Here is a 27,988-nt window from a genome sequence, read left to right on the forward strand (position 1 = left end):
CCCAGTTCCTCTCCTTAACCACCGGACAAAAGTCTCTGGAGTCTCTCCAATGAGCAAGAAAGCAAGTCGGGGGTAGGGGAGGGGCCTCACACCTGGTGGTGGGTGCAGTCCCTCCTCCAGTTTCTTCATCCCGCAGTAGTCCCGCGGGTGCCCGGGCGCCAGCGCGGGAACCAGGAAAAGGAAACCGTGTTGTGTACGTAAGATCCAGGAAACGAAACCAGGAGCCGCGGGTGTTGGCGCAAGGGTTACTCGCAGACCCTGTTCCGGCTGACTTCGGCGAAGCTTGCGCAGCAGCTGTGCCTGGTAGTCTAGAGGCGCAGGAGAGGAAGCCACACCGCCTGACCCCGGCTTTCTGGAACTCCGCTCGCTCGGGAGCGGAAACAGCGTCAGCCACAGGTGCGCGAGCGGCTTTCTCTGCCGCCTCCCGGGGGCTCGGGCGCGGGAACTGCGCGGAGTCTGCGCTGGGGCCAGGGCCGGGGTCAGGTGTGGAGGCCAACTTACGGGGAACGGGCGCGAGGGCCAGCAGGTTGTTTGCTGCTCTCGGGGTGGAGGATGTCGGGTGAAGGCTGGGGCCAGAAATGCAAGAGGCCTCTGAAAGGGACCCTGTAAGTGGAGCAGATGCACGGCAAGGGGCCCCAGGCGGCCCAGCGGCACCTGGACTCACCCAGAACCATTTGAATGACAAGGGGTGTCCTGCCTGAAAACGCCTGGCGGGGCTCGGCTTCCCCTTAGCCACACTGCTTTACAGGCAGAGGAGCGGCCCTGAATCCTGGGCAGAGACTGGGCTCGGGAGCATGTGCCAGCATAGTGGGGCTGTTAGAAGGGACGGTTAATACAGCCTGCAAGCTGTCATTTATCAGTAAGTATTCACTGAAGTCCGCCTGGAGCCCACATCTATGCTAAACCTTCTACAATACGCGCTTAGAAAAGATAGCGGCGGTATCTGGCACGGTTCCCTAAGACCATTAGCTCCAGTCAGGCTCCCCGACTTTAAATTCGGCCTCTACTGCTTCACATCTGTGGACTGTCAGCCACTTTCTTAATATATGTTCTTTCCATTGCCTCATCTCTGAAATTGTGTAACTATTAAAAGAACCACAAAGTATTATATGTGTTAATGTAAAGTTCTTAGAGCAGTGCCTGGCACCACAGAAAGTACTCAGTGAAAGTTAGCTTTTATTATTTTAAATATTTGACAAAGTTCCTGCTTCTCCAAGCTGACTCTCTGGTTCCCATGTGTTTTCATTCATGCACTGTTATTCCTGAAAGTCTTGGCATGGCCACTTCCCAGTTCCAGGAATAGGCAGTCTTTGTTTTTTCTGGCTTATCACATTGAGATACACGGTTACTACAAGTGACACTTAAACGTGTCAGGAAGTTTGGGGCCTCCTTTCTTGAACTTTTCCTAAGAGCAAACCTTTCCCTTAATGCCACCTTGTTTACAACAATAGTGGGGCTTTGAACAACGAGAAAATGCAGGGAAATGAAAAAGACATATAAAGGGAAATGAGTGGAGTTCTGCAGTTGGATAGCAAAGTGGCGTGTAAAATAGCTGGTTTATAGATCAAACTGCCTTTAGATCTGTAAAGGAGCTTAGAGTACAGGTGGAGAGACATCAAATGTGTGTGAGCAGACGCTTATGTACCTCTCCATCTTCATCTCTAAGAATGTCTCCCTCTTCTGCTCTGTAACCTCACTGGTCTTCCTTTCCTTGAATGAGGCAAGTTCCTCCAGCTCAGGAATTATATCTATGAAGTTCCCTCTCTCTATAATGCCCTCCAACACCCCACCCACCATACCTCCGTAGACTAGTTGTTGATTTGAGACTTCCTTCAGCTCCCTGTCTGACTTTTCTTTCTTTTTTTTTTGAGACTCTGGGCTGGAGTGCAGTGGCCGGATCTCAGCTCACTGCAAGCTCCGCCTCCCAGGTTTACGCCATTCTCCTGCCTCAGCCTCCCAAGTAGCTGGGACTACAGACGCCCACCACCTCGCCCAGCTAGTTTTTTGTATTTTTTAGTAGAGACAGAGTTTCACCGTGTTAGCCAGGATGGTCTCGATCTCCTGACCTCGTGATCCGCCCGTCTCGGCCTCCCAAAGTGCTGGGATTACAGGCTTGAGCCACCGCGCCCGGCTGCTGTCTGACTTTTCTTAAACCCCCTACCACTGTTTAAGTTAGTGTCCCATAACCCTTTCTTGTAGCAACATTAATTTTATTTATAGCACTTAGAGTGTTTCTAATAATCTATTTCATTCTTAATTGTCTGTCTCCCTAGTGTCTAGGTATTGTGCACTAGTGCCTGGTATAGTGCTTTGCATGCTTTATGCCTTCAATTAATTCCTTAAAAACCACACCAGCTTTATATTTAGTGAATATTTATATAGGAAGTATTTCTATATGTATATGTGTGTATCTGTGTATATACACACTCTATGCACTACCCTGAATAGTGCTAAATTAAAAAGCCAAAACACTTTTTAGTTAATCAGAACAGTTGCACTCTTCATTTTTCCGTATGTTCTTTTAATAAGTCATTAGAAAAAAAATGATGTCTCCATATGTTGTGTGCTGCTGTAACAGAATACCTGAGACTTGGTAATTTATAAAGGACAGAAATTTATTTCTTACAGTTCTGGAGGCTAGGAAGTCCAACATAATCATGTGTTGCTTAAGGACAGGAATACATTCTGAGAAATGCATCATGAGGCAATTTGGTGGTTGTGAGAATATCATAGAATTTACTTACATAATCCTGGATGGTATAGCCAGCCTTCTATTTAGGCTGGGGTGGTGGGGTGGGGGGTGTTGAGGAGAGTCAGATTGAGAGCTGAAGGAAGTCTCAAATCAATTAGTCTATAGACGTGTGTGTGTGTGTGTGTGTGTGTGTGTGTGTGTGTAGTGGTGGAGGGCATTATAAACAGAGGGAACTTCACAGGTAGAAGTCCTGGGCTGGGGGGAACTTGGCTCATTCAAGCAAAGGAATGACCAGTGAGGTGGCAGATAGCCTACTAGACCTAGACTGTGTGGAATAAGGTATTGCTCCTAGGCTAGAAACCTGTATAGCATGTTACTGTGCTGAATAGTGTAGGCAAGTATAATACAATGTCAAGTATTTATGTATCTAAACATAGAAAGGGTACAGTAAAAATAATCTTACAGGACCATCATCATATATGTGATCTGTTGTTGTGGTGCATGACTGTATGGAGGCACCAGCATCTAGTGAGGGTCTTCTTACTGCATCATCCCATGGTGGAAAGTGGAAGGGCAAGACAGCAAGAGAGAGTGGAACTTAACAAGACTACATTAACCCCCTCCCAAGATAACAACATTAATCTATTCATGAAGGTAGAGTGCTTATGAACTAATCATCTTTTCTTAGGCCCCACCTCCCAACACAGTTGCATTGGAAATTAAGTTTCCAACACATGAACTTAGCACCTGGCCTAGTTAAAGCTAAGTGGTACAAGAGTAAATTGAAATTCAAGCCTTTTCTGTCTTACATAAGAAAGATACCTTAAAAGAGTCTTTTAACAAATTTCACTGAAAGGTGTCAGTCTTCCTTTTTTCAGTGAATTAGAGATATCGGTGCAAACAATATGAATTATTGATCATCTTAATTCAGCTAGTTAGTGAGCTGTGTCACATTTATTAAAGTCACTTTTATTTCTATGGGTTTAGTTTCACCATTTATTAGGAGGAAAGGAAACAACTCGAATTTGTGAGGGAGCTCTGGGTTGTCAGGAAAGGCTTTTCAGAGTAGTAAAGCAATCAAATGAGAATAACTGATTCAATATCTGTTTCCTTTGTCTCTTTTTTTTTACTTTTTAGTTTTGTAGATCACTACCATCTCACTTGGTCCTAGTTGATGTATCATCTACATTTTTATTCAAGGTTTACTATAAAATGCTATAAAAGGCTATCCTAAACTGCTTTTAAGCATATTTATTTTGTTTGTTAAGCATAAAATGCGCAAGAGGATTTTTATGGAATGACTCCGTGTTACAAGGTACTTTGCATTTATAATCAGCCTCAGTCACCTCAGTTTCATTCCATAGCTTACAGGTATGATGTGCTGTATACTCAAAAGCCTCACCACCTGCCTGCCCCACCCATTTGCTTAAATGTATCAGTTTTTTCTAAGCTTAACATTTACCAAAACCCGAGTTCAAAAGATGGATATTTTTCCTTCTTAGATGTTAACTAAACATTTTTAAATGTACAAAGTTTGCATACAAACATAACCCAAATAACATGAAAGTTATTTGATTCATGACTTACCTGTGTAATCTCCTGGCCTACTTGAAATTCCTCCCTTCCCTCTAGCCTAGTATCTGTATTCTCAGTTATTGGGAGGAAGTTAGGGACCTAGAATTCTTGTGATTGTTTGCAGGGCAGTAGCATTTTGCTAAAATAATTCAAAACGTATATCCCTATCTTGGGACTTGAAGAGAATGTGAAATGCTTTATCCTCTGTTTTGAGGGAATGAGGGAAGGAGGTTGTTCTTAGCCAATTAACAAGTAAATTTAAATAAATAATCCAAATCTGGTGTGGGTAAACAAATTTTAGTTTTAGGAACTGTCAAAATTAAGTATGCTTCCCCCTTGGGTTCCAGATTTTACGTTAATACGTTTTGAAAGCAGTAAGATAAAAATTTCAGGACCTCAAGGGATGGGTCAAAAGAGTTTCACTGTAATGTGAATTGTGAAGCCAGAACTGGAAATCCCCTGTGCTGTTTCTTCCTCTTCACGGTAGTAGAGGTTACAGTTGTCAAACAGTCCAGAGAAACAATGAGAACTTAGGATTTCTGATAGAAAAATTTTAAGAGGTATACTTGTATGCAAATAATGTATGATGCCTCAGTTTCCTCCAAAGTCTTAGTTAACAGAGTTAGAAAAAAATCAGATTGTATTTGAAGTTCTATGTTCATCCTGGAGTAATTATTATGCCAATGGTACAATATACAACATAACTTTAATGCATTTTTTGGTCTAGCTTAAAGATTTTCTCTTTCTCTGAAGTATTTCTGAAAATAAAAACAAAATAAGTGGGGTAGAAGGCATTATTTATGAATTATCATGCTAAATTAATTAACTCATTAATTAATTTATTCAGGGCACACCCAGTTATTCCCCAAACTGAGTGACATGTAACTTGTAATAGACTCATTAACCTTGAGAAAACCCAAAGGATCATTATAACAGCAAACAAGAATGTAGGCATCCACATAGTGGGTGACTTTAATGACCTGGCACACAGTGCTTTATCTACTTGGCACATATACAGGTACAAGGAACACTTAACATTTTGCACCAGAGCTTATTACATACCTTTTTTAATGCTTTAGGTATTACATAAATGCTAAAATTCTAAAACCTGTAGTAAAGCAAAGACCCAGATTTTATACTACAGTAGTTTTGCCAGTAGGTCTCATCCTCACTAACTTATCTTTTAAGATGAAGAACAATGTAACCAAGTGGGAAGAAAAAGAGCCAATATGAAGAAATTGTCGTTGTTTGGAAATCTTTTCCTTTCCTGTATTTCTGTGCAAGAAGAGAATCATCTCTGACCTTGTGAAAGGCAAATACCATGTATATTCATGGTTGGTACTCATTTGGCAAGGACTTGAAGTTCCCTGCTTAAGATCCTCCACCTATTTTTAACAGCTGGGCTCCCCAACCCCTGGATCACCAACCAGTACCAGTCCGTGGCCTGTTAGGAATTGGGCTTGCACAGCAGGAGGTGAGCAGCTGGTGAGTGAGCAAAGTTTCATCTGTATTGACAGCTGCTCCCCATCGCTCGCATACATTACCGCCTGAGTTTCACCTCCTGTCAGATCCGCAGCAGCATTAGATTCTCATAGGAGCAAGAACCGTATCGTGAACTGCGTGTGTGAGGGATCTAGGTTACGCGCTCCTTATGATAATCTAATGCCTGATGATTGGTCACTGTCTCCCATCACCCCTACATGGGACTGTCTAGTTGCAGGAAAACAAGCCCAAGGCTCTTGCTGATTCTACCTTATAATGAATTTTATAATTCTTTTGTTATATATTACAATATAATAATAATAGAAATGAAGTGCACAATAAATGTAATGTGCTTGAATCATCCCCAAACCATCCCCAACTCCACCGGTCCATGTCTTCCACAAAACTGGTCCCTGGTGCCAAAAAAGGTTGGGGACCACTCTTTACCAGAATACATAGCATGGGTTTATAAATTCCCTATCTTTGCAGCACATCCTTTATTTCTGGCTTGCATGGGACTTGAAAGCCTAAAACAACTAAATGCTAAGAAAAATTATTTTTAAAATTATGACAAAATTTTTTTATTTCAGATACATAGATCTGCAGTCCAGAACTATGAATTTTTTTTCAGTTGAGTAGTCTGTTTGCAAAAAAATAAATAAATAAATAAATAAATAAATAAAAACTTGCCTATGTTTCTTCTTGTACATTTTATTTAGGATTTGCCCTTAGACATTATTTAGTGCTTTTCTGACATTGTAGGGAGAGTGAGAATAACTGAAACACTAGTTTCCTAAAATTTCTGTTAAAATTGGTTAAAGGCCATAGAACTTTTTTTTTTTTTAAGCTAAGCATGTTATCGAGAGAAGTATCCTGTAAGAAGTAAGGGGCAGGTAAAGATTTTAGAGAGGTGTAGTCCAGTATGTTAATTAGAGGGTACTACCTATTTCTAATCCAAAATTATTCATCTTTTCTGATATATCTGTTAAAGTACTCTTAGCATATTTTAAGAAAATTGGCATTTTAAAGTATAGTCTTTGATGGTAGAAATGTGAGGTTGACAAAAATCATGTCCTTTTATATGTATGAATTTAGTCTTCTTTATACAGTTTTTCCTATGATAGAATCTAAAACACAAATGTCTTCAAAACTTTTAGTCTACTTTGGTTACATGTGTTTATTAGCTTATTGTTCACCTTATAGATTAATGGCAAAGAGTATAAATTTTAATATTTCTACCTTTCTGGCTTGATGAGGTCTACAACATTAATTTCTGACTGGTTAATGCAAACTGGGATTCCTGTTGTCCTAAGAAAATCTGGGAAGTTAAATCAGTAACACAAACACATCTTTTGATTTATTTCAGGACCACATAAACCCATTTTGAATTATTCAACCATTGCTCAATATCTTGAGTATGTATAATTAAGAGGTGACTATAATTGAAATGTTCTTAAGACTTTTAAGTTGATTATAAAATTTTGTGCTTAATGTTGGCAATAATAAAAGCAAAACAAAAACTTTTATTTTAAAACACAATCTTGCTCTGTCACCCGGGCTGGAATGCAGTGAAGTCATCATACTTCATTATAGCCTGAATATCCCAGGCTCAAGCAGTCCTCCCACCTCAACTTCCTGAGTAGTTGGGACTAACAGGCACATGCCACCATGCTTGGCTAATTTTTTTTTTGGTAGAGACAATGTCTCTCCATGTTGCCCAGGCTGGTCTTAAACTTCTGGACTCAAGTGATCCTCCTGCCTCAGCTTCCCAAAATACTGGCATTATAGGCAAGAGCCACCACACCTGGCCAAAAAATAATTCTGAAACAGCAAGGAGGAAGGTGGTTTCTTCTCGGGAAGTCTAGATTTTAGTTGAGCATGTAAAGGGATCGGTTGACTTACTAACCACTTAGGACTGCACAGTAAGAGAATTTAGTTAAAGGGTAGCCAGCACAGGAGTGGGCCTGGGAAGAGGAAGGGCAGTTTGTGTTAATGTGCATGGGTCCAAGATAAAAATGTTGGGTAACAGAGTTTTGCCGAATGCATTGTTGCTAAAAGGGATGAAGGGCATCAGGATCTACAGGAGATGGAAAAAGTAGTGACTGGATAGTACTGGGAAAAACTAGAATCGGATCAAGGCACTGGAAGGCAGAAATACTGAGTAGAATGTCTGCTGCTATTTAAGTTTCTGTATAAATACCGAGTACAACGTTTCACTTGGGTGGTCAAGGTGCTATGGCTGTGATGACTCCTGAGAGTGGGTTTTCTAGTAAAAAAAAAAAATATCCGAATGCACAGAGTAGTCTCAGGCCTTCTCAAATTTGCAAAGAACAGGTCCACAAGACCTAAATTGCAGTAGTGTAACCTGATAATTAACATTTTTTTGCTTTCCTGCTAGAACATTCCTGGGGCCCAAGTCCAGAGACTGGGAACTGAACCACGCATTTCCTTTAGATTGTGCAAGTTGTGAAGGTTGATGTTATTAGCTTGGTTACTATTTGGAGTCTTAGCTCATAGTGTGTCTTTATGGCTTTCTGCCCCACTGGACCCTCTTCCCAAAAGGCTTTAGAATGTGTTCACCATCATGAGCTGACCAACAATTTCTAAATTCCTGCTCAGAAACACAGGAAGGGGAATGCAGTCAAGCACAAAGGGCTTAAATGACCAGGTAAGGCTGGGCTGGATGAATAAAGAGGGATGTCCTATGAGTGTGACTGTGTAGTTTTGGAGTATCCTGTTTCAACTGTTACATTTGACTTGTGGCCTTGTAGACAGTGTATTAATATCAGATCTTCTTTTTCAGAACTGTTTTAATCATGGACAAACAAAGTAAGTTATTTTAAATGTTTACTTTCCTCCCTGTAATGTTAATCTGTTGGTAACTTGTTATTTGTCATAATGTTTTATTCAGTGTCTGAAAGTATATAATTTGCTTTCTGTTGTTTATGCTCCAGAATACAATGTCTGGTTCAGTATTTTGACTATAGAGAAGATGTACAAAAATATCACTACCACTAGGTTCTTCATTAAAAATAAGAAAACCTTTTGGAAAGCTAAGAAATGCTAGTTTTATTGGGAAATATGTTCTGTAACATATATTCAAACCAGAACAATATTCTTTTTTCTCTATGTATTTTATATGTATAAAGATTATTCAGTCATACTAATCAACAGATAGTAACATTTCAGTTCATTGTAATAAACTCCTCAGATACACACCTCAACGTATATTTCATCACAGACACATGTTTGTATGTTTAAATAAATACCAGTCATTATGTTCTAGCTTTTTTTCTCTCAAGAAAATTCTAAGTAAGATGGATATTTATCAAGCAAGTAATAAAAACTTTGTCTTATTAAGATATTAAGGTTCTGAAGAGGGACACCACTACAGAGGGAAAATTATGTTCAAAATTCCCACTACATAGGGAAAATTAAATTCAAAAATTAAATCCCATTTTTCTGAAATGCTTTTCTTTATTCTCTCTTTCATCTTTGTTGAAGTAACAAAAAAATATTTATCTGTTGCTACAGTGTCAGCCTTATTAGATATATGAAATAATCTCCAGGACTAGACTCCTCGCTTTTCCCATGTGAAGTTTTATGGTTTTCTTTTTACTTACAAAACTCAAAGCTTTTTAAATGTAAATTTGTATAGAATTACACTGTTTTATTTGCCACAAGCTTTAAGTTGATTGCACTGAATTTACAAAAATGTATCTGGTCATGGTCATAGTCAACTTATAACTTTTCAGTTTTGTATGTATATAATTGTATGTATGTATGAATGCATTTGCCTAAATAGAAATAAAATGTGTATATGTGTGTGAATAAATGTGTATATATGTATATATACATACATGTAGACATAAAAATAAAATATCTTTAAGACAATGCGATAGACTTGTACTATTTATAAGCCATTTTAAGTTGCATTTCAAAAATGCAGAAATCAAACCATAATTAGCATACTCTTTCTTCTATTTGAACACCTGCCCATTCACTCATTCTCCTTGTATGAATTCCCCCTGGAATGCCTGAAATCGGAATCATTGCTTTGGTACCAAAAGCCCAGAGATTGTGAGCTCATGACTTCTTGAGTCTGTCTGCTCCTGGATATGTGTATGTGTGTGTGTGTTCTATGTTCTAGTATTCAAACAATGTTGCTTATTAAGAGGTATCACAATGTGACATACCTGTCAAGGCTAGATCTTTACTTCAGACTTGCAGAATATTTTCTTGAAATCTATTCTGAGTCTGATGCTGTTGTTTCCAATTTAAGTTTGGAGTAGGGGCTGCAGGCAAGGCCTTATTAGCTAGAGAACTAGGGAGTTAGGTCAGTCATTTGATGCTGAGAAATAGAAGAGAATGGATGGGAAAGAATGATGGGAAGTTTCAGAGATTTTGTAATGATTCAGATATCAAAGGGTATGTTGCAGTGTTTGTCCAGGGAAAAGCCCTTATTTGTTTTTTGTTGTTGTTTTGTGTTTGTTTGTTTGTTTATTTATTTGAGACGGAGTCTCCCTCTGTCGCCCAGGCTGGAGTGCAGTGGCACGATCTTGGCTCACTGCAACCTCCACCTCCCGGGTTTAAGTGATTCTTCTGCCTCAGCCTCCTGAGTTGCTGGGACTACACGCATGTGCCACCATGCCTGGCTAATGTTTGCATTTTTAGTAGAAATGGAGTTTCATTATGTTGGCCAGGCTAGTCTTGAACGAGTAGGAGAGCGGTTTTTTTTGCCTGATTTTACACAATCACCATGGACTGCATTCTGCTGAAGTCGTGATGAAGCCATTTATGAAGGAGAAAGGCCGGGGCAGGGGGTGAGGAGAACAGTCCAATCTTCCTGATAAAACCACATGATTAGCAAGTTGAGTGGTCTTTCAAAGTTCATAATAGAGACACATACAAAAAAATGTTACAGTGAAAGTTTGACCTATATGTTCTTCTATATTGATGCCATGCCTCCACGATTCTAAAAAAAAAAGATTTTGAATTTAGAGTTAGTAATTCATCAGGAAACAGATAAGGAGATAAGTGTAGTGTCTACTACACCTTAAGCTGTATGAAAGCAGAGCCATTGTAGCCACAGAGCCTAATTCAAGGGTGACATAGGACATGCTCAGTAAATATTTAGAGACTGGGTGCAGTAGGTAACTGAATGACTAGATAGACATGAATATTAATATTTAGGTTGAACCATTTGTGCATATGTTAAGGTTACTCAAGCCTTCTTAGCAAGTAACAAAGTTTAATATGCTAGTGTATTGTAATTAAACATTATGATTTTTGTGGGTCAAAAACAGTCATATTTGGGGAATTTCATATGGTTCAACTTTATTGGTGTAGTTCCAGAGTAAGCATAAAATACATAAATATTGAAGTATATTCATTATTTTAAATATTTAAAATAATAATTCTTATAGCAGTGATGATAGATATCTTTAAAATCATCCATAATTCTACCATCCTCACATCCCATTAATTTCATTTATCTCTTTCTTCGTAGTCTATATGTAATTTTAAAGCTATCTTTATTTTATTGTCAACAAAACATGGAACTGAACATTTATCAGGGATGTTTCAAAAACTGGTAATTCAGCCCCAGTAACTTAGCTGTCTCATTTTATCTAAAGGGAAATTTGTTTGAAACAAATTTGCTAATTGCAAATTAGCTCTGATAATAGGCACAGCTTATGTTAAGTGAAAATTTTACTTTCCCTATTTCAGTACAGCATAAGACCACACAAGTGACAATTATCTAAGTACAATACATTGTTTCTTTCTAGTATATATTTTATTTAATCAGACATCTATTTACCTCTCCTTGAATTGCAGACACACAGATGAATGCTTCTCACCCGGAAACAAACTTGCCAGTTGGGTATCCTCCTCAGTATCCACCGACAGCATTCCAAGGTAAAGTAGTTGATTAAAGAAGAAAAATGAAAGTTAATCGATCTCTCTCTCTCTCTCTAGAGAGAGAGAGAATTGTGCATTTGTTTTTATTTTAGTCATTCTTTTTTAAAAATTGTATTAATGAAATTTTGGCAGCCTAGTTCTTGATTATTTTTATTTGGCTATACATTTTCCATAGAAGTAATTTTTATTTATAGAGGACAGTAAAGGTATAAAGAAAGCTAGTGAAAACAGCATTAGGTTTAAATTTAGCAAATGAAATACAAGACTGCACATCCCAAAACACAAATATTAAGTAAAATATTTTATTGATCCTCCATCTGTTCTGAAAATTATGATCATTTAATCACATTTAGGAAATTTATTTCTGATAAATTGAGTCATGTAGTAGTTTGGCATGTGTTCAGTGAGAGTCACATCAAAATGGTAAGACTGCTTAAAACTGGAAGTAATAGAAATTCAGTTACCTGGGAATAATTCTCATTTTAATTTCGTAATATATATGAAAGCTTTATTTTTGTATATATACTGATTCAGCCCTGTATTTCTAAGAAAAATAATTGAGTCATTTGACTACGCATGTAATTGAGTACATTTTTTCTTTTCAACCAATGCCTGAAAGAATTCAGAGATTTTCATTTAGGCAAATGCAGTTATCCAAACTACTAGAACTTTAAAAATAGCAAAGGCCATGGCATGTCCAGATTTACAAGCAGGCAGGCTACCCAGATCTTGAAAGAGCATCCTGAGGATTTAAGATCAAAGGGAATGTGAGTTGGATAGAAGGATGTACCCATTGTATGCTCTTCCCTGAGTAAACAAATGTGCTTAGGAGCTGAAAGTCATGTTTAATTGCCTATCAAGAAACCTCCCTGCGGTCCCGGATCTCATCCAGATGTTTGCAACTAAAAGAATATGAGCTAGATAAGCTCAAAGACTCTCAGGTGGTGTCTCATGGCAACCATGTCTGCACTGAAGTATCATCACCCAGAACCACTTCAAAATAGTAGTGCCAAGGCACTATTCCAGAAAAATTAAATCATAGCTTCTGGTGGTGGGACTCAAGGAATAGTAATCTTTTAACACCCGAAGTCATTCTAATGTGAAGCCAGGGTTGAGAACCTCTGCTCTAAATTCTCACAGGATTGCTGTTTGGCAAATCATTAGTAAGTCTATAATAGTCATCCAAGGCACAAGAGAATTATTTAATCCACCCTATCACTAAATTAAAAGTGGATATGCATAAATGATACAGTTCAGATATAATCAGACTTGAGAGTTTGCTGACATATATATATCACTCTACAGCTTTATTTTGTTTCTCAAGTCCAGGATTATATATAGCACAAGTCTTAAGATAACAATGATGCTAACAGTAAGGATAGTTTAAAATTGAGAGCTTACCATGCTTTAGTCATTGTTTTAAATGTGGAATTAATGTGGATTAACACATTTAATTCTCAGAATACTCTTACGAGGTAAATACTGTTAGTTATCCCCATTGTGTATGTGGGAAAGCTGAGGCATAGGGAGTTTGGATCAGGCTTCAGGTTCTGCCTGCTTTTTTTTTAAAAAAAATTTTGTATAGGTAAATGTGCTGGTAAACTAGGTTCTGCCTTCTGTACTAATAGTTATGTGGTAGTCTTAAACAAGTTGCAGTACCTTGAAGCCTCAGTGTTCCTATCTATAAATGAGGGTGATATTTTCAATGTAGGTTGCTTTATAGAGTAAATGAGAGTGTATGTAAAACACTGAGCACAATGCTTGCAAATAAGAAATGACAAGTATTTGCTAACATATTTAAAATATTTTAAATTAATTACTCTTTACATAAATGATACTAATGTTCAAATTTCAGGTAATTCTTTATGCTTAATTCATTCATTTGATGAGTAATTGATCATATTTTCAGAGTCTGGGGGAAATTATGATGATGTTAAAAATGTAAGAAATTAAATCACATCTCCACATACCCACTGGTCTGCCTGTGGTCTGGTTTCTGTGCCAGTGATCTTTAAAAATGTAAATCTGCTCATATTACAGAGAGTGTATAACCCCTATTTTATTAGTGTCCTATTACTTTTAGAATAAAGGCTAACACTAAACCCAGGATGGCCTTTTCCATGCTCTCTCTTTAACCTCCTCTTGAGCCTGGCTTGCTGCTATTCAGCTAGACTGGCGATTTTTCAGATTTTGCTCTGAAATGTTTTTTCTATGACTCCGGCCTCCTGAACTCCTGTGCATCCTTCAGATCTCAGCATAAAGGTGACCCCTCAGGGCAGCTGTTCCTACTCCTTCCCTTTTTCTCTTCCCATCTCAATAGCAACCTTTGGCATCTCTAGTCATAAAACCGTGGTCTCTTACTTGAAAGCATTTATCTCTGATTCTAATTAATCAATTAATTACTCTGGTATTATAGCTCCCTAGAATAAGTGGGGATATAAAGTTGTCTCTCTCATTAAACAATGATGGACAGGGATTGCATCTGTGTTTTCCGTTGTAAATTCTAATACTTTTCCACTCTTGAAAATTTTGTAAGATATAAATAAGACCATGGGACTCATTCTTCTGCTCAAAATCCTCCAGTACTTGCCAATCATAATTGGAACCAAATCCAGACTCCTTAGTAAGGCCTCCTTTGATGAACAGCTTCCTATTACTTTGCTAACAGCCTTTCCTAGTCGTCTTCTTTCTTATGACATTCCTTTCTCTTTTACAAGCATGTCAAATTCATTACAAAGTCAGAGGTATTCTATTTGCCTTTCTTTCCTCCTGAAGCATTTGTCACTAGATCTTCATATAAAGCTTTTCTCATCTTTTAGACCTTGATGTAAGTTATATTTACCTAAAGTAACTGCCTCATGCCCTGCCCTCCCTGACATACATTCTCTCCATCACATTCATATGAATTTTTTTTGTTCTAAATGTGTTTTCTTTCTCTCAGAAGTTGACTGTAAGCTCTCTGGCAGCAGGATGCCTCCTTGAGATTTGTGTCCTCGTATTCTACAACACAGCCAGTCACATTATGGATCATTTGTAAATATTCATTCATCGTAAAGGAACAAATTATAAAAACTATATTTGTGATGCATTATTGTGAGGTTTAATCTGTTTTTCTAAGCCTTATTTTTTAAAGGCAAATGAATTTTGTCATAAATGTTCCATTTAAAAGAATGTATACATTTCCTATTCTAAGTATTGCATTTTGCATAGGCTTTAATGTTAAAATATTGAGAAACACAGTCTTTTGAAATTATATTCCACTGCTATGGAATTGCTACTCTGTGGACCATACAAACAGGCATATAAATCTTCATCGTAATCACACATTCATAGATAATATGAAGTACACTTACTCTTATTAAATTTCTGCCTCTACGCTGCCTCTTACAATTTTTTGCCATCCTTGTTTCTCAAATTATATTTTCCAGAGACCAAAGTATGTTAAATTGTGAAATTTAAATTTCTAACCTAAATATTACAATGAAATTTTATTTTAATGAAGAAGGACTTAGGAAAGCACTACATTATGGATTAAAACATAACGCAAAGGATTAACCCAAGCAGATATCTGGAATGTACTGAAAGAAATGACATGCTTTCACCTTCAACAGTGGCACTATAATATTTTGGGCTGGACAATTCTTCATTTTTAGGGAGCTGTTCTGGGTCTTTGAAGATGTGTAGCAGTAGCCCTGACCTCTACCCACCAGATGCAGTATTATCTTCCCCTCCAGTTGTGACCAAATAAAGTCTGCAGATCTTGTCAAATATCCCTGACAGAAAGGGGGCAAAACTACCCCCAGTTCTATACATATATTATAAGTCATTTGCTAGAATTTCAGAATTATCATTTTTCACAAGATACTTTGGCCCTAGAAATGCTGACTCAAAGCCATTATTTTGGGCCTTCTACCAATGCCGTGTCTGTTTCCCTTGAGGCTTGCCAGAATCTTTATGTAGGTGACTGTAGATCATGGTTATTTACTTTCATTTTCTCAGATATTAAAGCATATTTTCCATCTGAGTTTTGAATGGTAAGGGTAAAGCTATTCACTGCCTGCTATCTTGAAAATAGAAGTGGATGTGCAACCACAGATATTTCATTGAAAAATCTCAGAAAGATAAAAGCATATCTTAAACATCACAGATACAGATTTCTATGCTGAAATGTCAACTTACAGATAGATGGCGTAACCCTAAAATGGTTGATGATTCCATTTTTGGTGCAGTTATAAATCATTTCACTTGTTTGTATTTCAGGACCTCCAGGATATAATGGCTACCCTGGGCCCCAGGTTGGCTACCCACCCCCACCAGCTGGCCATTCAGGTCCTGGCCCAGCTGGCTTTCCTGTCCCAAATCAGCCAATGTATAATCAGCCAGGTGGAGCTGCAGGGATACCATGGATGCCAGCACCACTGCCTCCATTAAACTGTCCACCTGGATTAGAATATTTAAGTCAGGTAATTTCAAAGACACAAAATACTCATAAAAAACAGAACTGTGCTTCCAGCTTGCTTAACCAGATTAACAAATGAATAATTCACCAAAGTCTGAAATGGCAAAACTATATTTTCTGCTAAGAGATTACTCTCATTCTTTTAGGTCAGGTTCAGTTTTAAAGCAAAATACAAATGCCTTAGAAAATTGTATTTTCTGTGATCTTAAATACAATCTATGATAATGGCCAATAACAAACATTTAATTAGCACTGTTTTCCTGTCTTTGTTGTATGCCTGATACATGTGTAATCTCATTTAGTCCTTATAGAAAGTCTATGATGTATAGGTGCTACAGTTATCTCCATTTTTCAAAAGAAGAAACTGAGGTCCAGAGAAGTTACATAGCTCGCTCTGGGGTGAGAACCTAAAGAGTTGAGACTGTTTTCTTAATCCCCAAACTTTGGTACTGAGCAAAGTGCTCTTTAATCTCAATACTGAATAATTGCTTTATAATTTGAAAGAAAATTTAAATAAAGTTTATTTTTGAGTTTCAATAAGCGGCACCAAACAAGGGGTTAATATTTTATGTGTAATACAACTCACCTTTATATTGTAACTAATAAAACTGCATTTTTATGATGCTGCTCTTGTTCTTTGGAAGACCCAATTTCATAAATGCCATTAATAAAGGAGTAAAAAGTCCTGGATTTTGTTGCACTAAATTATAATTAATCTCAGCAATAAGAGGTTTAACATTTATGTGGTGTTAGAAATCAGGTAGATCAAATAGAAACAAGAAACTCCGTGTGTCCAGCCAGTTTTCATTTTATAAATCACTTCTTTCTTGCACTCTCTTTAGTAACTTAATTTCCCACAATGTACTTAAGTGGCACAATCATAGGAATTTTTGGTCATTATTGTATTATGCAAGAAATACACAGAAATAGATATTTTAAAAATCAAGGTCTCATAAAATACATAAAGGATGTTATCACATACGACAAAGGTTGATATTAAGTATGCTTAATACAAATTTGAAACTTGTAAAAAAAAATCTCTTTGATGGCTAAAGAAGTTATCAATATTTCTTGAGCCTCCTCTAGAAGGAAGACTGTTTTCTACTTTTCAAATTGTTTTTGACGCATAATAATTGTGCATATTTATAGAGTACAGTCTGGCATTTTAATGCCCATGTACTATGTGTAATGAAAAATGAGGATAGTTAGCATAGCTATCACTTTCAATATTTATCATTTCTTAGTGTTGAAAACATTCCAAATCCTCTCTTCTAGTTATTTGAAAATATACAATAAATTGTTGTTAATTATAGTCAGCCTACATAGCTGTAGAACACTAGAATTTATTCCTCCTATCTAAATGTAATTTTGTATTCATTAACCAACTTGTCTTTATACCTCTCCTCTCTACCCTTCACAGTTTCTAGTAACCACTATTCTACTATCTACTTTTTTCTGTTGTTTGGATGGAGTCTCACCCTGTTGCCCAGGCTGGAGTGCAGTGGCGCGATCTCAGCTCACTGCAAGCTCCGCCTCCCAGGTTCAAGCGATTCTCCTTCCTCAGCTTCCCAAGTACCTGGGCTACAAGTGCCCGCCACCACACCCAGCTCATTTCTATATTTTTAGTAGAGACGGGGTCTCACCATATTTGTCAGGCTGGTCTCGAACTCCTGACCTTGTGATCCACCTGCCTTGGCCTCCCAAAATGCTGGGATTACAGGCGTGAATCACCGTGCCCAGCCTCTACTCTGTACTTCTAAGAAATCAATTATTTAAAGCTTCCACATATGAGTGAGAACATTCAGTATTTTTCTTTCCATGCCTGGCTTATTTCACTTAACATAATATGTCCCTTAGGCTCATCCATGTTGCTACCAGTGACAGGGTTTCATTCATTTTTATGGCTGATTTTTATTCCATTGTGTGTATTAACAATGAATTTTTCTTTATCTATTGATGAACACTTAGGTTGATTCTATATGTTGACTATTGCTGCAATAAGCATGAGATTGCAGATACCTCTTTGACATATTGATTTCCTGTCCTTTAAAATTTTTGTTCTGAAAATTTTGAAAAATTTGAAAAAATACTGTTTAAAAAAAACAGTAGTGGGATTGCTGAATCATATGGTGGCTGTAATTTTAGTTTTTGAGGAACCTCTTCACTGTTCTCCATAATGGCTGCTCTAATTTACTTTCCCACCAACAGATTTCCCCTTCTCCACATTTTTACCATTATTTGTTTTTTTTTTTTTTGTCTTTTTGATAATAGTCATTCTTAACTGGACAAAGATAATATCTTATTGTGGTTTGGATTTCATTTCTCTGGTGATTAGTGATGTTGAGCATTTTTTCATAAACTTACTGGCCATTTGTATCAATTTATGTATGTATGTATGTATTTATTTATTGAGACAAAGTCTCGCTCTTGTTGCCCAGGCTGGAGTGCAGTAGCATAATCTCGGCTCACTGCAACCTCTGCCTCCTGGGTTCGAGTGATTCTTCTGCTTGAGCCTCCCATGTAGCTGGGACTACAGGCGCCTGCCACCACATCCAGCTTATTTTTTGTATTTTTAATAGAGACAAGGTTTCACTATGTCAGCCAGGATGGTCTCACTCTCCTGACCTCGTGATCTGCCCACTTTGGCCTCCCAAAATGCTGGGATTACAGGCATGAGCCACCTCAATTTACTAATTGTTAAGGATAATCCAGTGTAAATCAATTTTATTTGACCTGAATTTTTCCACATTAATAATGAACACAGTAAATCTTTTATTAATTAAAAATATTAACTTCAGTTTTATACTAAGAAGTAATATAAGCTATCAAATATTGATAACTGATTACATGTACTTTAAAAAATATAAATACATGAATTTTAATTGGGTTAGCTTATAAAAACCTTCATTTGACATATACTTACCACTTATTTTTTTTTTCCTGTGACAGATAGATCAGATACTGATTCATCAGCAAATTGAACTTCTGGAAGGTATGTATTCATTGTTTTCATCCTGTTTCTATACAGAGTAGAAGTTTATGCAGATAAAGGCACATCAACCTCCACAAATGTAACACTCTCACTTATATGGGACAGTTAAGCCGGTTATTTACAATAATAAACATCAGCAATTCATTTCTAAAATTTAGGAATCAAAAGGTAAAATGCTATTATGTTGGGCACCTGCCCTCAGGATATTGACACTAACTTAGAAGGAAAATAATCAAAACCCTTATTTTGCTCCTCTATTCATACATCACTTTTTATCTGACTTCTACCACTTAAGCTATTTTCTCCGTAATTGTGATCAGCTTAAGAATGGCACAGAGCCACATTTTAAAGTAAGTTATCTTTTTTATTCGGATGAGAAAGTTTGGGAAAATTATCATTTGTGCCCACAGTTTCTCTTGGGAGTTAAGATGAACCCTATAAAACCTTTGTATACCAGGTCGGATGCAGGACGCTGCAGTGTTGGAGGATGCTGACCAACTAGCCTGCAGGCTTGGCTTCATAGAAGAACACTCCTGCTCCTGCTGAATGGCCTGGCACTTCCCTGGGTCCAGGGCTCCTTAGGTGCAAGAATAAACTTAGGAAGCCAATTAATGTTTTATAATGGCTGCCAGGGAAAGAAGACCCCGGGTAGATTTATGAACAATAGTGTTTGCCTTCTAGATATAAAAGGTTTAATAAAAACTCTGCCAGTTTTTAGGAATATGTCTGTTAAGTTCGTTTTCACCTGTCTCCAAAGTTTCTTTCCACTGGTAAAAATTAGAACATGGATTGTATAAGCAAAATAATGGATTTGGCTAAAATATATGATTGTCATCTATTATATTGAAGTTATTTATAAAGCACATTATTAGATATTTATAATTTACTTGATTTTTTTTTAGCGTATGTAAACAAAGCTTTCTCTGGAAGACAGCTTTGTATTCTGAATTTTTAAATGTTTTATAGTATATATTAATAAGGCTATAAAATCCAAACAGATATAACCAAACATTACACAGCACACTATTTATCTTTTTTTGTAGGTTTCTGGACTTTATAAATATTTGTTAAATAATGTGTTAATTATGAAATAGAAAGTTCCAAACCTAATAGTTTTTAATTATGCTTATTTTTCAAAAAAGAAATGTCTCAAGGTTTTTTTGTTTCTTTTTCTCCAAAATTGAAAGTCTATGTTATTTTTTCATGAGTGGTATAAAAAAGACAAAGATTACTCAGTTTTTTAGAATCTGAGCATAAAATAAGTTTTTTTCTCAGTTCAAAACACAGAAGACAATAAAGACATGAACAATTTGTTTGTATTTTTAAGTAAATGAAAAGAAACTTAAAGGTTATGTAAAGCAATGTTGTTTTACAAATAAGCTGGAGATTTTTGAGATTAAGCTACTTAATGAAACAATTAATTAGATAATAAATGCCCTGTCAAAATCAGCTTAACTTTTTTCTCATTAAACATTTAAGTATTTCAGATGTTGAAATCAGAGGTGGTTCTTATAAATGCAGAGAACAGGGTCTGTCTGTGTCCCACCAAGGACTCTTAAAGGCATTCATGGTGCTAAGACTTGGGAAGGCCATCTTTCTCTGACTCAGAGTCTTTCCACATAGGCATTGTAGAGTGACTGTTCCTCCATATATTTATTTTAATCACTCATCATTTTAGTCAGGCTTCTGACATCTATGACCCCAGTTACTGAGGGTTATGTACAAGTGGGACAGTTATTGCTCCTTTCTGGCTTTAAATACCTAGAGGTTTCAAGTGTGTGGTTAGATATGGAAAGCCCTTGATACAAAAGCATGTAAGCATCAGCATTTTGCAGCCATCTGTTTCCCTCATGAAGAGATTAGCCCAGCTAAGGTGCAGAGTTCACTTAGGATTCCCATGGTCTAGATATTCTGTGAATTGAAGTGTTGGTTGCCAAACACCCTTTGTCTAATACCCACCTCCCACTTCTGAACAACTACTGCTGAGTTGAATAAGGATGCCCTGGGTCCACTGTGACATTCTAATTCACTTTTCATTTTCACTCCCTCGGTTTTTATGCATGTACATTGCCTTCTTTCAAAAGCATTGCAAAAAATAAGACATAGGTATGGTTTATAAGACAGTCTCAAACCAATTAATATAAAATTTCCTAGCACATAAATGGCAATCCTCTTATATTCCCCTCCACATTACACAAAAACTATCGTGCATTAGCGGACATTGTATCTATGCACCTAGCACCACTGTGCCCACCCACAGCATTGTCCCAGCCCTCAGCAGAAAAGTCTCTCTTCTGACAGACATTTATGGAATTAGGAAAATATAACTTGTTTCCTGTGTCTCACATAAGGACTTAATTTCTCTATACATTGGTATTCTCTCCTCCTCCTTTTTTTTTGCCATTTTTCTCTGCCTGGATCATCTCTGAACATCATTTCTTCTCCTTCTCCTTATGCCACTTGGAGTATCATCTAAAACTGGCATAGCTAGATATTATAATATCTTTGGATAAATTCAATACTTTTAACATAGAGGTGATTATGATTTCATCTTTTATGTTTTTAGTTTTAACAGGTTTTGAAACTAATAACAAATATGAAATTAAGAACAGCTTTGGACAGAGGGTTTACTTTGCAGCAGAAGATACGGATTGCTGTACCCGAAATTGCTGTGGGCCATCTAGACCTTTTACCTTGAGGATTATTGATAATATGGGTCAAGAAGTCATAACTCTGGAGAGACCACTAAGATGTAGCAGCTGTTGTTGTCCCTGCTGCCTTCAGGAGGTATGTGAGCAATTACCAGGGCATTTTGTAAAGTAGTTCAGCAAGAATTTCTACCCTGTCATTGAACCTTTCATCAAACATAGGCATTATGATTATTACGTTTACATATATTATTTTGCCTTATAGATAGAAATCCAAGCTCCTCCTGGTGTACCAGTAGGTTATGTTATTCAGACCTGGCACCCATGTCTACCAAAGTTTACAATTCAAAATGAGAAAAGAGAGGATGTACTAAAAATAAGTGGTCCATGTGTTGTGTGCAGCTGTTGTGGAGATGTTGATTTTGAGGTAAGAGATGTCATAATGTTTATAAGATTTGCTTTCCTAATATAAGAATGTAATTTTACAGGATGTTATAAATGCATTAAATAAGTATTGTGTGCCAGTGTCTCAATAGCAAGATAATTTGCTCATATATTTAACTTTGGTCAGAGTGGTAGTTATCACTCTGATTAAAGGTCACTGTTGGTCATGATAAATGGAAAAAAGAGAAGCAGACCTATGTAGTCAAATAAAAATAAGCAAATCGTCTAACACTTAAATGTGGTGGTTTCTGTGTGATGACACTGTATGTTATCCATTTTAAACAGAATGTTAACCTTGTCATCTAAGTCTGACTGCCAAAGCATATGGATCCTTCTTAAATCTGAAATATCAGCTGCCAGTGCTCAAGGCCATGTTCAGAATGTCTGACATCTTTGAATTCCTACAAGAAACCCAATTATGCAAAGATAGTTTTGAGAAAATTAGTATAATGTATACTACCCAATTATGCTTCTCTGTGGTCTCTCCTGTTCCCTATATTAAATTAGGTCACTGGAAGCTGCAACATATTAATATTTGTATATTTACTGTAATATATTGTAGAATTTCATTACAGTATTTCTTCAACGACAGATGGTCTACTTTTACAATCCAAATTTTTTCATTGCAAATGTTTAAAATCAGAAGGTTTTATGATTTAATCTTGATTTCTTGTTTCTCTTGGAAAATCAGAAAACTGGGTTAACTGGGCCCACCTTTCCACAGAAAGGGCAAAAATCTACTAAAGATGTGTGGGGTTGCCCCTTGTAATAATGACATGGGAACTCTATCACTGTCTCCACCCCTTACTGAGGTTTTTCAATATCCAGTGTCATTCATTTCCGTGATCTGTCTGCCTTCTTTAATCATATAGTATTTGACTCCTCTGTCAGACTTCAGCTATATAAAGATGAATCTTCCTGTTTGATAGTTTTCCTTCTAATAGTCAGAATTTCAGAATTAAAAAATAAACCAGAGTTTTCATTACTAGCTTCAAATGCTTCAATGACAGCTATTAGCAGAAAAATACTAACATGTACAAGAAAGGATTTGTATTCGTTTATTTCTCCACATAGTATTTCATTACACATAATCCCTAAAACTCAGCCGCTTGCAACAAGCGTTTATGCTCATACTTAGGGGTGTGCAGGTCAACTGAGTTTCAGTAGATGTATTTAAGCAGTGATTTAGGCTGCATGTTAACCTCAATCTGCTCCAGGTATGTTTGTTCTGTGGCTGTAGCAGCAGCAGCTACCTGAGTCATGCTTTTCTAGTGGCTTGTCACTGAAGATCATAAAACAGGCCAAAGCACTTAGGCCAGTTTAAGGACACTACTCATGTCATATCTGCTAACACCCATTGTTCAAACAAGTAACGTGGCCAAGCCTAATTATGAAGGAACAGGAAGTATACTGGCCATACAGAAGGAGAGGGAATGAAATGAATATTTGATGAACAGTATTATGTTATCAGTTTCATATTAGATGTTTATTTCTGGTATTTTACAAACTACCCACTTGTACTAAAATAAAATGAGTCAAGTGTTTTTAGATTCCCCACATTTATTTAGCTGAAAAGACACTCCTCTGTTAACACAACTATAGATGTACATAGTTTTGTGAATTTCAGCTACATTCAGTCCCCACCTGCCCTCCTAGAGGAGTTGCCTTAGTCTGAGCACAGTCCATTCAGCCCTATATGATGGTCCTGAACTTTCCTCAGGCAGAATTGTAAAATTAGAAAATTGCTACTTTGGAGCTCATTTGTTTATACACTCTTTGTCTTTTATTATTCACACCCCACTAGTTATCCACTGTTACTTCAGCCCTTGGTGTGGGGCATTTCATCAAGTTACTTACTGGTATTTGCCTTTACTCCAAACTGCTAATCTTTTCTAGGCGCATAGCATTTCATGTTTGGTAACTCACAGTGGGTGGTAATAAGCCTTTTCATCATATTTAATCTTTTGGTCTATGTAAACTGTGCTTCTCCTAAAGCAGAAGTCTAATAGGAGTTTTGTTCATTACCTTCCTGATGGCTTCTAGAAATGTCATCACATAAACATTTCATATTTATATCCTTTTTTGCCTAAGTTTTATTTTGGGTCAGTTCAAATAATTTATTAATGTCTATTAATATAAAATACAAATTGTTATATATTTCAGAAAAACTTTCATATAATTTCTCTATATAATGAAACAGTTTTTTTCATGTATCTATAAATAGATACCAGAGCCTCTAGTTATCTAATGAGGGTTACATGTTCATGGTTACATATGGTACATAATTTTAATACCACATTTGTTTCATCTTCAAATTTGAAAGTACTTTTGCTGTAAGTTTCCTAAAAGTATGTAATACTTTTTTTTCAATTTAGATTAAATCTCTTGATGAACAGTGTGTGGTTGGCAAAATTTCCAAGCACTGGACTGGAATTTTGAGAGAGGCGTTTACAGACGCTGATAACTTTGGAATCCAGTTCCCTTTAGACCTTGATGTTAAAATGAAAGCTGTAATGATTGGTGCCTGTTTCCTCATTGTAAGTCTGTTCTTATTAATCTTGATTATAGATGCTTTCTCTAGGTTCTTTCTGAAATGATTCAGTAAAGTGTATATTTCAAAATGACGTTTTAAAATTTATAGATTTTAAATCAGGATTCCCATTTAATCCTAGCTCTGAAATTCTATTTGATCCTGACACTCTGGGGTCACAGGTGACTAGTTTCTGTCTAACGATTCTATGAATATTCACATGGCAAGAGAGGGACTAAGGAGGCGTACTAAGTAGAGATTTTAGTCTCCCCTTAAATCAGCCATCTCCTAGATGCTTTGAGGAAGAAGTTGAAAGTGGGCATATGTGGGAAAAATTTAGTGAAACAAGGAAACTTTACCATGACTCATGGTAAAGAAATTAAACCATCTAATATAGGAGTATGAACTACAGTAAGAGTGTGCATTCACTCAAGTGTGCAGACCTAACTACCAAATTACAGGAGATAATTGGATATACCAGTGATTCTGAAATTGTCTTCACATTAGAATCACTTAGGGACCTTTAAAAACTGTAAGTACTAGTCCATACCTCATTTCAACTGAGTCAAACTTCGAAGTTCATATAGTGCTCCAGGTGGTTCCAATATGCAGCCAAAGATGAGAATTATGGGGATAGAGAAAAAGTCACATTTAGAGAAAATGACCAGAAGATTAATTAAATTCATACAGGTATCAATACATTAATAGAATTATAAAATTTATTATTAAAATGGAAAGCTAAAGGTAGAACTTATATAATTATAGAGCTTTTCTGTGTTTATTACATTTAATTTTTTTAACAGATATGTTATTGTGTTTCACTAGATCCCTTAGTATTTCTGCATCAGATAATTGATCTCTGTTTTGTTGCTGAAAATTCATTTGTGTATTTTTGTTTTTATCTAGGATTTCATGTTTTTTGAAAGCACTGGCAGCCAGAAACAAAAATCAGGAATGTGGTAGTGGATTAGTGAAAGTCTCAGGAAATCTGAAGTCCGTAAATTGATTGAGACTATCTAAACTCACACCTGTGTGAATTAAGCTGTAATACCTGTAGCTCTGGTTGTATACTTTTGCTTTTCAAATTATAGTTTATCTTCTGTATAACTGATTTATAAAGGTTTTTGTACATTTTTTAATACTCATTGTGAATTTGAGAAAAAGGACATCTGAGTTTTTGCATTTATTAGTGAAACTTCCTGTGAAAAACTGCTTTGAATTATGATCTCTGATCCACTGTCCATTTTACTACCAAATATTAACTAAGGCCTTATTAATTTTTATATAAATTATATCTTAAATCTAGTTACAATTTATTTCATGCATAAGAGCTAATGTTATTTTGCAAATGCCATATATTCAAAAAAGTTCAAAGATAATTTTCTTTACTGTTATGTTCAAATAATATTCAATATGTATATTATCTTTAAAAAGTTAAATGTATTTTTTTAATCTTCAAGAAATCATGCTACACTTAACTTCTCCTAGAAGCTAAGCTGTACCATAAATGATACATTCATATTCACAAGATATTAAATTACCAATTTTTAAATTATTGTTAGTAAAGAACAAAATGATTCTTGTCCAAAGAAAGGCACATTTTAAACAATCTTTCACTCTGAAACTCGTACTATTATAACTTTTGAAAGTTAATATTTATATATGAAATGTATAGCTTTTATACTCTATCCTTTCTAGAAAATGGTAATTGAGATTACTCTGATGGTAATTAAATATAATATTATATATATATTCACAGAGAATAAACCTAAATAATGATCTATTAGATTCAAATATTTGAAATAAAAACTTGATTTTTTTGTATATTTGACTTTTGTTTTTTAAACAAAATGTGTTCAGATGGTATTTTGAACACTCATTCAGTTAAATGATGGTACATTTGAAGCAGGATATTTCCCTGACCCCTTCCTGGGACTCGAGAAGCGGTGTCTTGTTTACTCAGCCTGCCACTCTCAACTCCTCCTGGGAGGGAGTGCGCAGGCAAACAAGGCAGGAACTGGAGTGCACAAGCACTGGAACTGGCTGACCGCTTTGGCACGGGCAAGAGCAAACTCCGTGCAGGCCCTGTGGTAGCAACCAGGTGCGGTTGCCTGCGATTCCTGAAGCCCCAGAAGGTGTGTTACAGTGCTCTTTTAGCTCTGCTGTCTGTGGACGGCTTAAGTGTTAACAGCTCAGTGAGCCCTCTGTCTTGTCACGTGGGACAGCTGCCCTCCACCAGCAAGGGCAAAGGGCGAGTGTGAGTGCCTTTTGTATCTTCACTCATGGCTCCCAGGCTCTTGTCCGGCGTCCAGGAAAAATGTGGTCACAAAAACAACTGAAGGATGGTAAATGCAGGGACTTTATTGCTGAGGAAAGTGACTCTCAGTGGAAAAAAGGAGCTGAAAAGGGGACAGTGGGGTAGGTGATCTTCCTCGGAAGTCTGGCCATCTCCAGCTGGATTCTTCTCTGAATTTACACTGTCAAGCTATCCCTCTGAAGTCAAGCTACTTCTCTCCAATGTCCAGCCATAGTCTCCACTCCTCTCTGACTGAGTCTGGGGTCTTTATAGGCACAGGATTGCGGGCAGGGAGGGCCATGGGCAGTTTAGGAAAAGGCAACATTCAAGGAGAAAAACATGGATATAAATTCTCACTTTGGGCCGGGGTTTCAGGCATTTCAGCTTAAGGGTAGGGTTTTCACTGGGGACTCACCCTTTTCTGCCTAGAATTTCTCTGCCTCCTGTCCCCATCATGTTTAACTGCCTTTTCCTTTCAAATCTCCTTCAAAAAGGAGCAAGTACATGACACTTTGTAGTAAAATCTGTACCAGAGTTGGAAACTAGGTTCTCTACCTGTCAGTAGCTTATATGACATGAACAACCCACAATATTCCTCATGCAACGGAAAAGTGTGCTTAAGCAATAAGGGCATGTGGAAGAGTCTCTCTTTCATGTTCAGCACAATTCTTATAACAGCAGCTCTCCTCATGGGATTAGTGCCCTAGACCTCAATAGCTCCAAATGGCAAGTGGTGAGAACATTAGTATGCAGGAGATCTTCAAGAAAAGCCAAGTCTAGATGATTTCCCACAAGCCTAAACAAATCGCCAGATGCCAAATTCCAATGATGAAGTATACCCATGGAACTCACTCAGAGCGTGTGCTTGGTAGAGATAGCATGTCAAGAAAAGTGGAGGTACTTGCATAGCTGAATCCCAATGGCATTGTTATGCCAGTTACAGAAGAG

At 36.9% G+C, this 27,988-nt stretch overlaps 1 protein-coding gene across 4 annotated transcripts; it reads left to right on the forward strand.

Annotated features, from left to right (window-relative positions):
* On the forward strand, positions 1–26,568 carry PLSCR1 (phospholipid scramblase 1). 4 transcript variants are annotated; one of them, XM_011958058.1, is made up of 9 exons: positions 1–396; positions 8,553–8,578; positions 11,588–11,668; positions 15,932–16,134; positions 19,080–19,122; positions 21,689–21,909; positions 22,036–22,197; positions 24,590–24,751; positions 25,651–26,568. In XM_011958058.1, the coding sequence occupies exons 2-9, from the start codon at positions 8,566–8,568 to the stop codon at positions 25,705–25,707; spliced, it is 942 nt and encodes a 313-aa protein (XP_011813448.1). In that variant the 5' UTR covers positions 1–396; positions 8,553–8,565; the 3' UTR covers positions 25,708–26,568. The 4 variants fall into 4 exon arrangements, with proteins under 4 accessions (XP_011813448.1, XP_011813447.1, XP_011813451.1 ...); XM_011958057.1 differs by lacking the exon at positions 25,651–26,568 and having other exon boundaries at positions 24,590–24,958; XM_011958061.1 differs by lacking the exon at positions 25,651–26,568 and having other exon boundaries at positions 21,761–21,909; positions 24,590–24,958.
* The last annotated feature ends 1,420 nt before the right edge of the window (positions 26,569–27,988 follow it).

This window comes from Colobus angolensis, unplaced genomic scaffold (genome assembly GCF_000951035.1).
Source record: "Colobus angolensis palliatus isolate OR3802 unplaced genomic scaffold, Cang.pa_1.0 Scaffold46, whole genome shotgun sequence".
NCBI classification, from domain to species: domain Eukaryota; kingdom Metazoa; phylum Chordata; class Mammalia; order Primates; family Cercopithecidae; genus Colobus; species Colobus angolensis.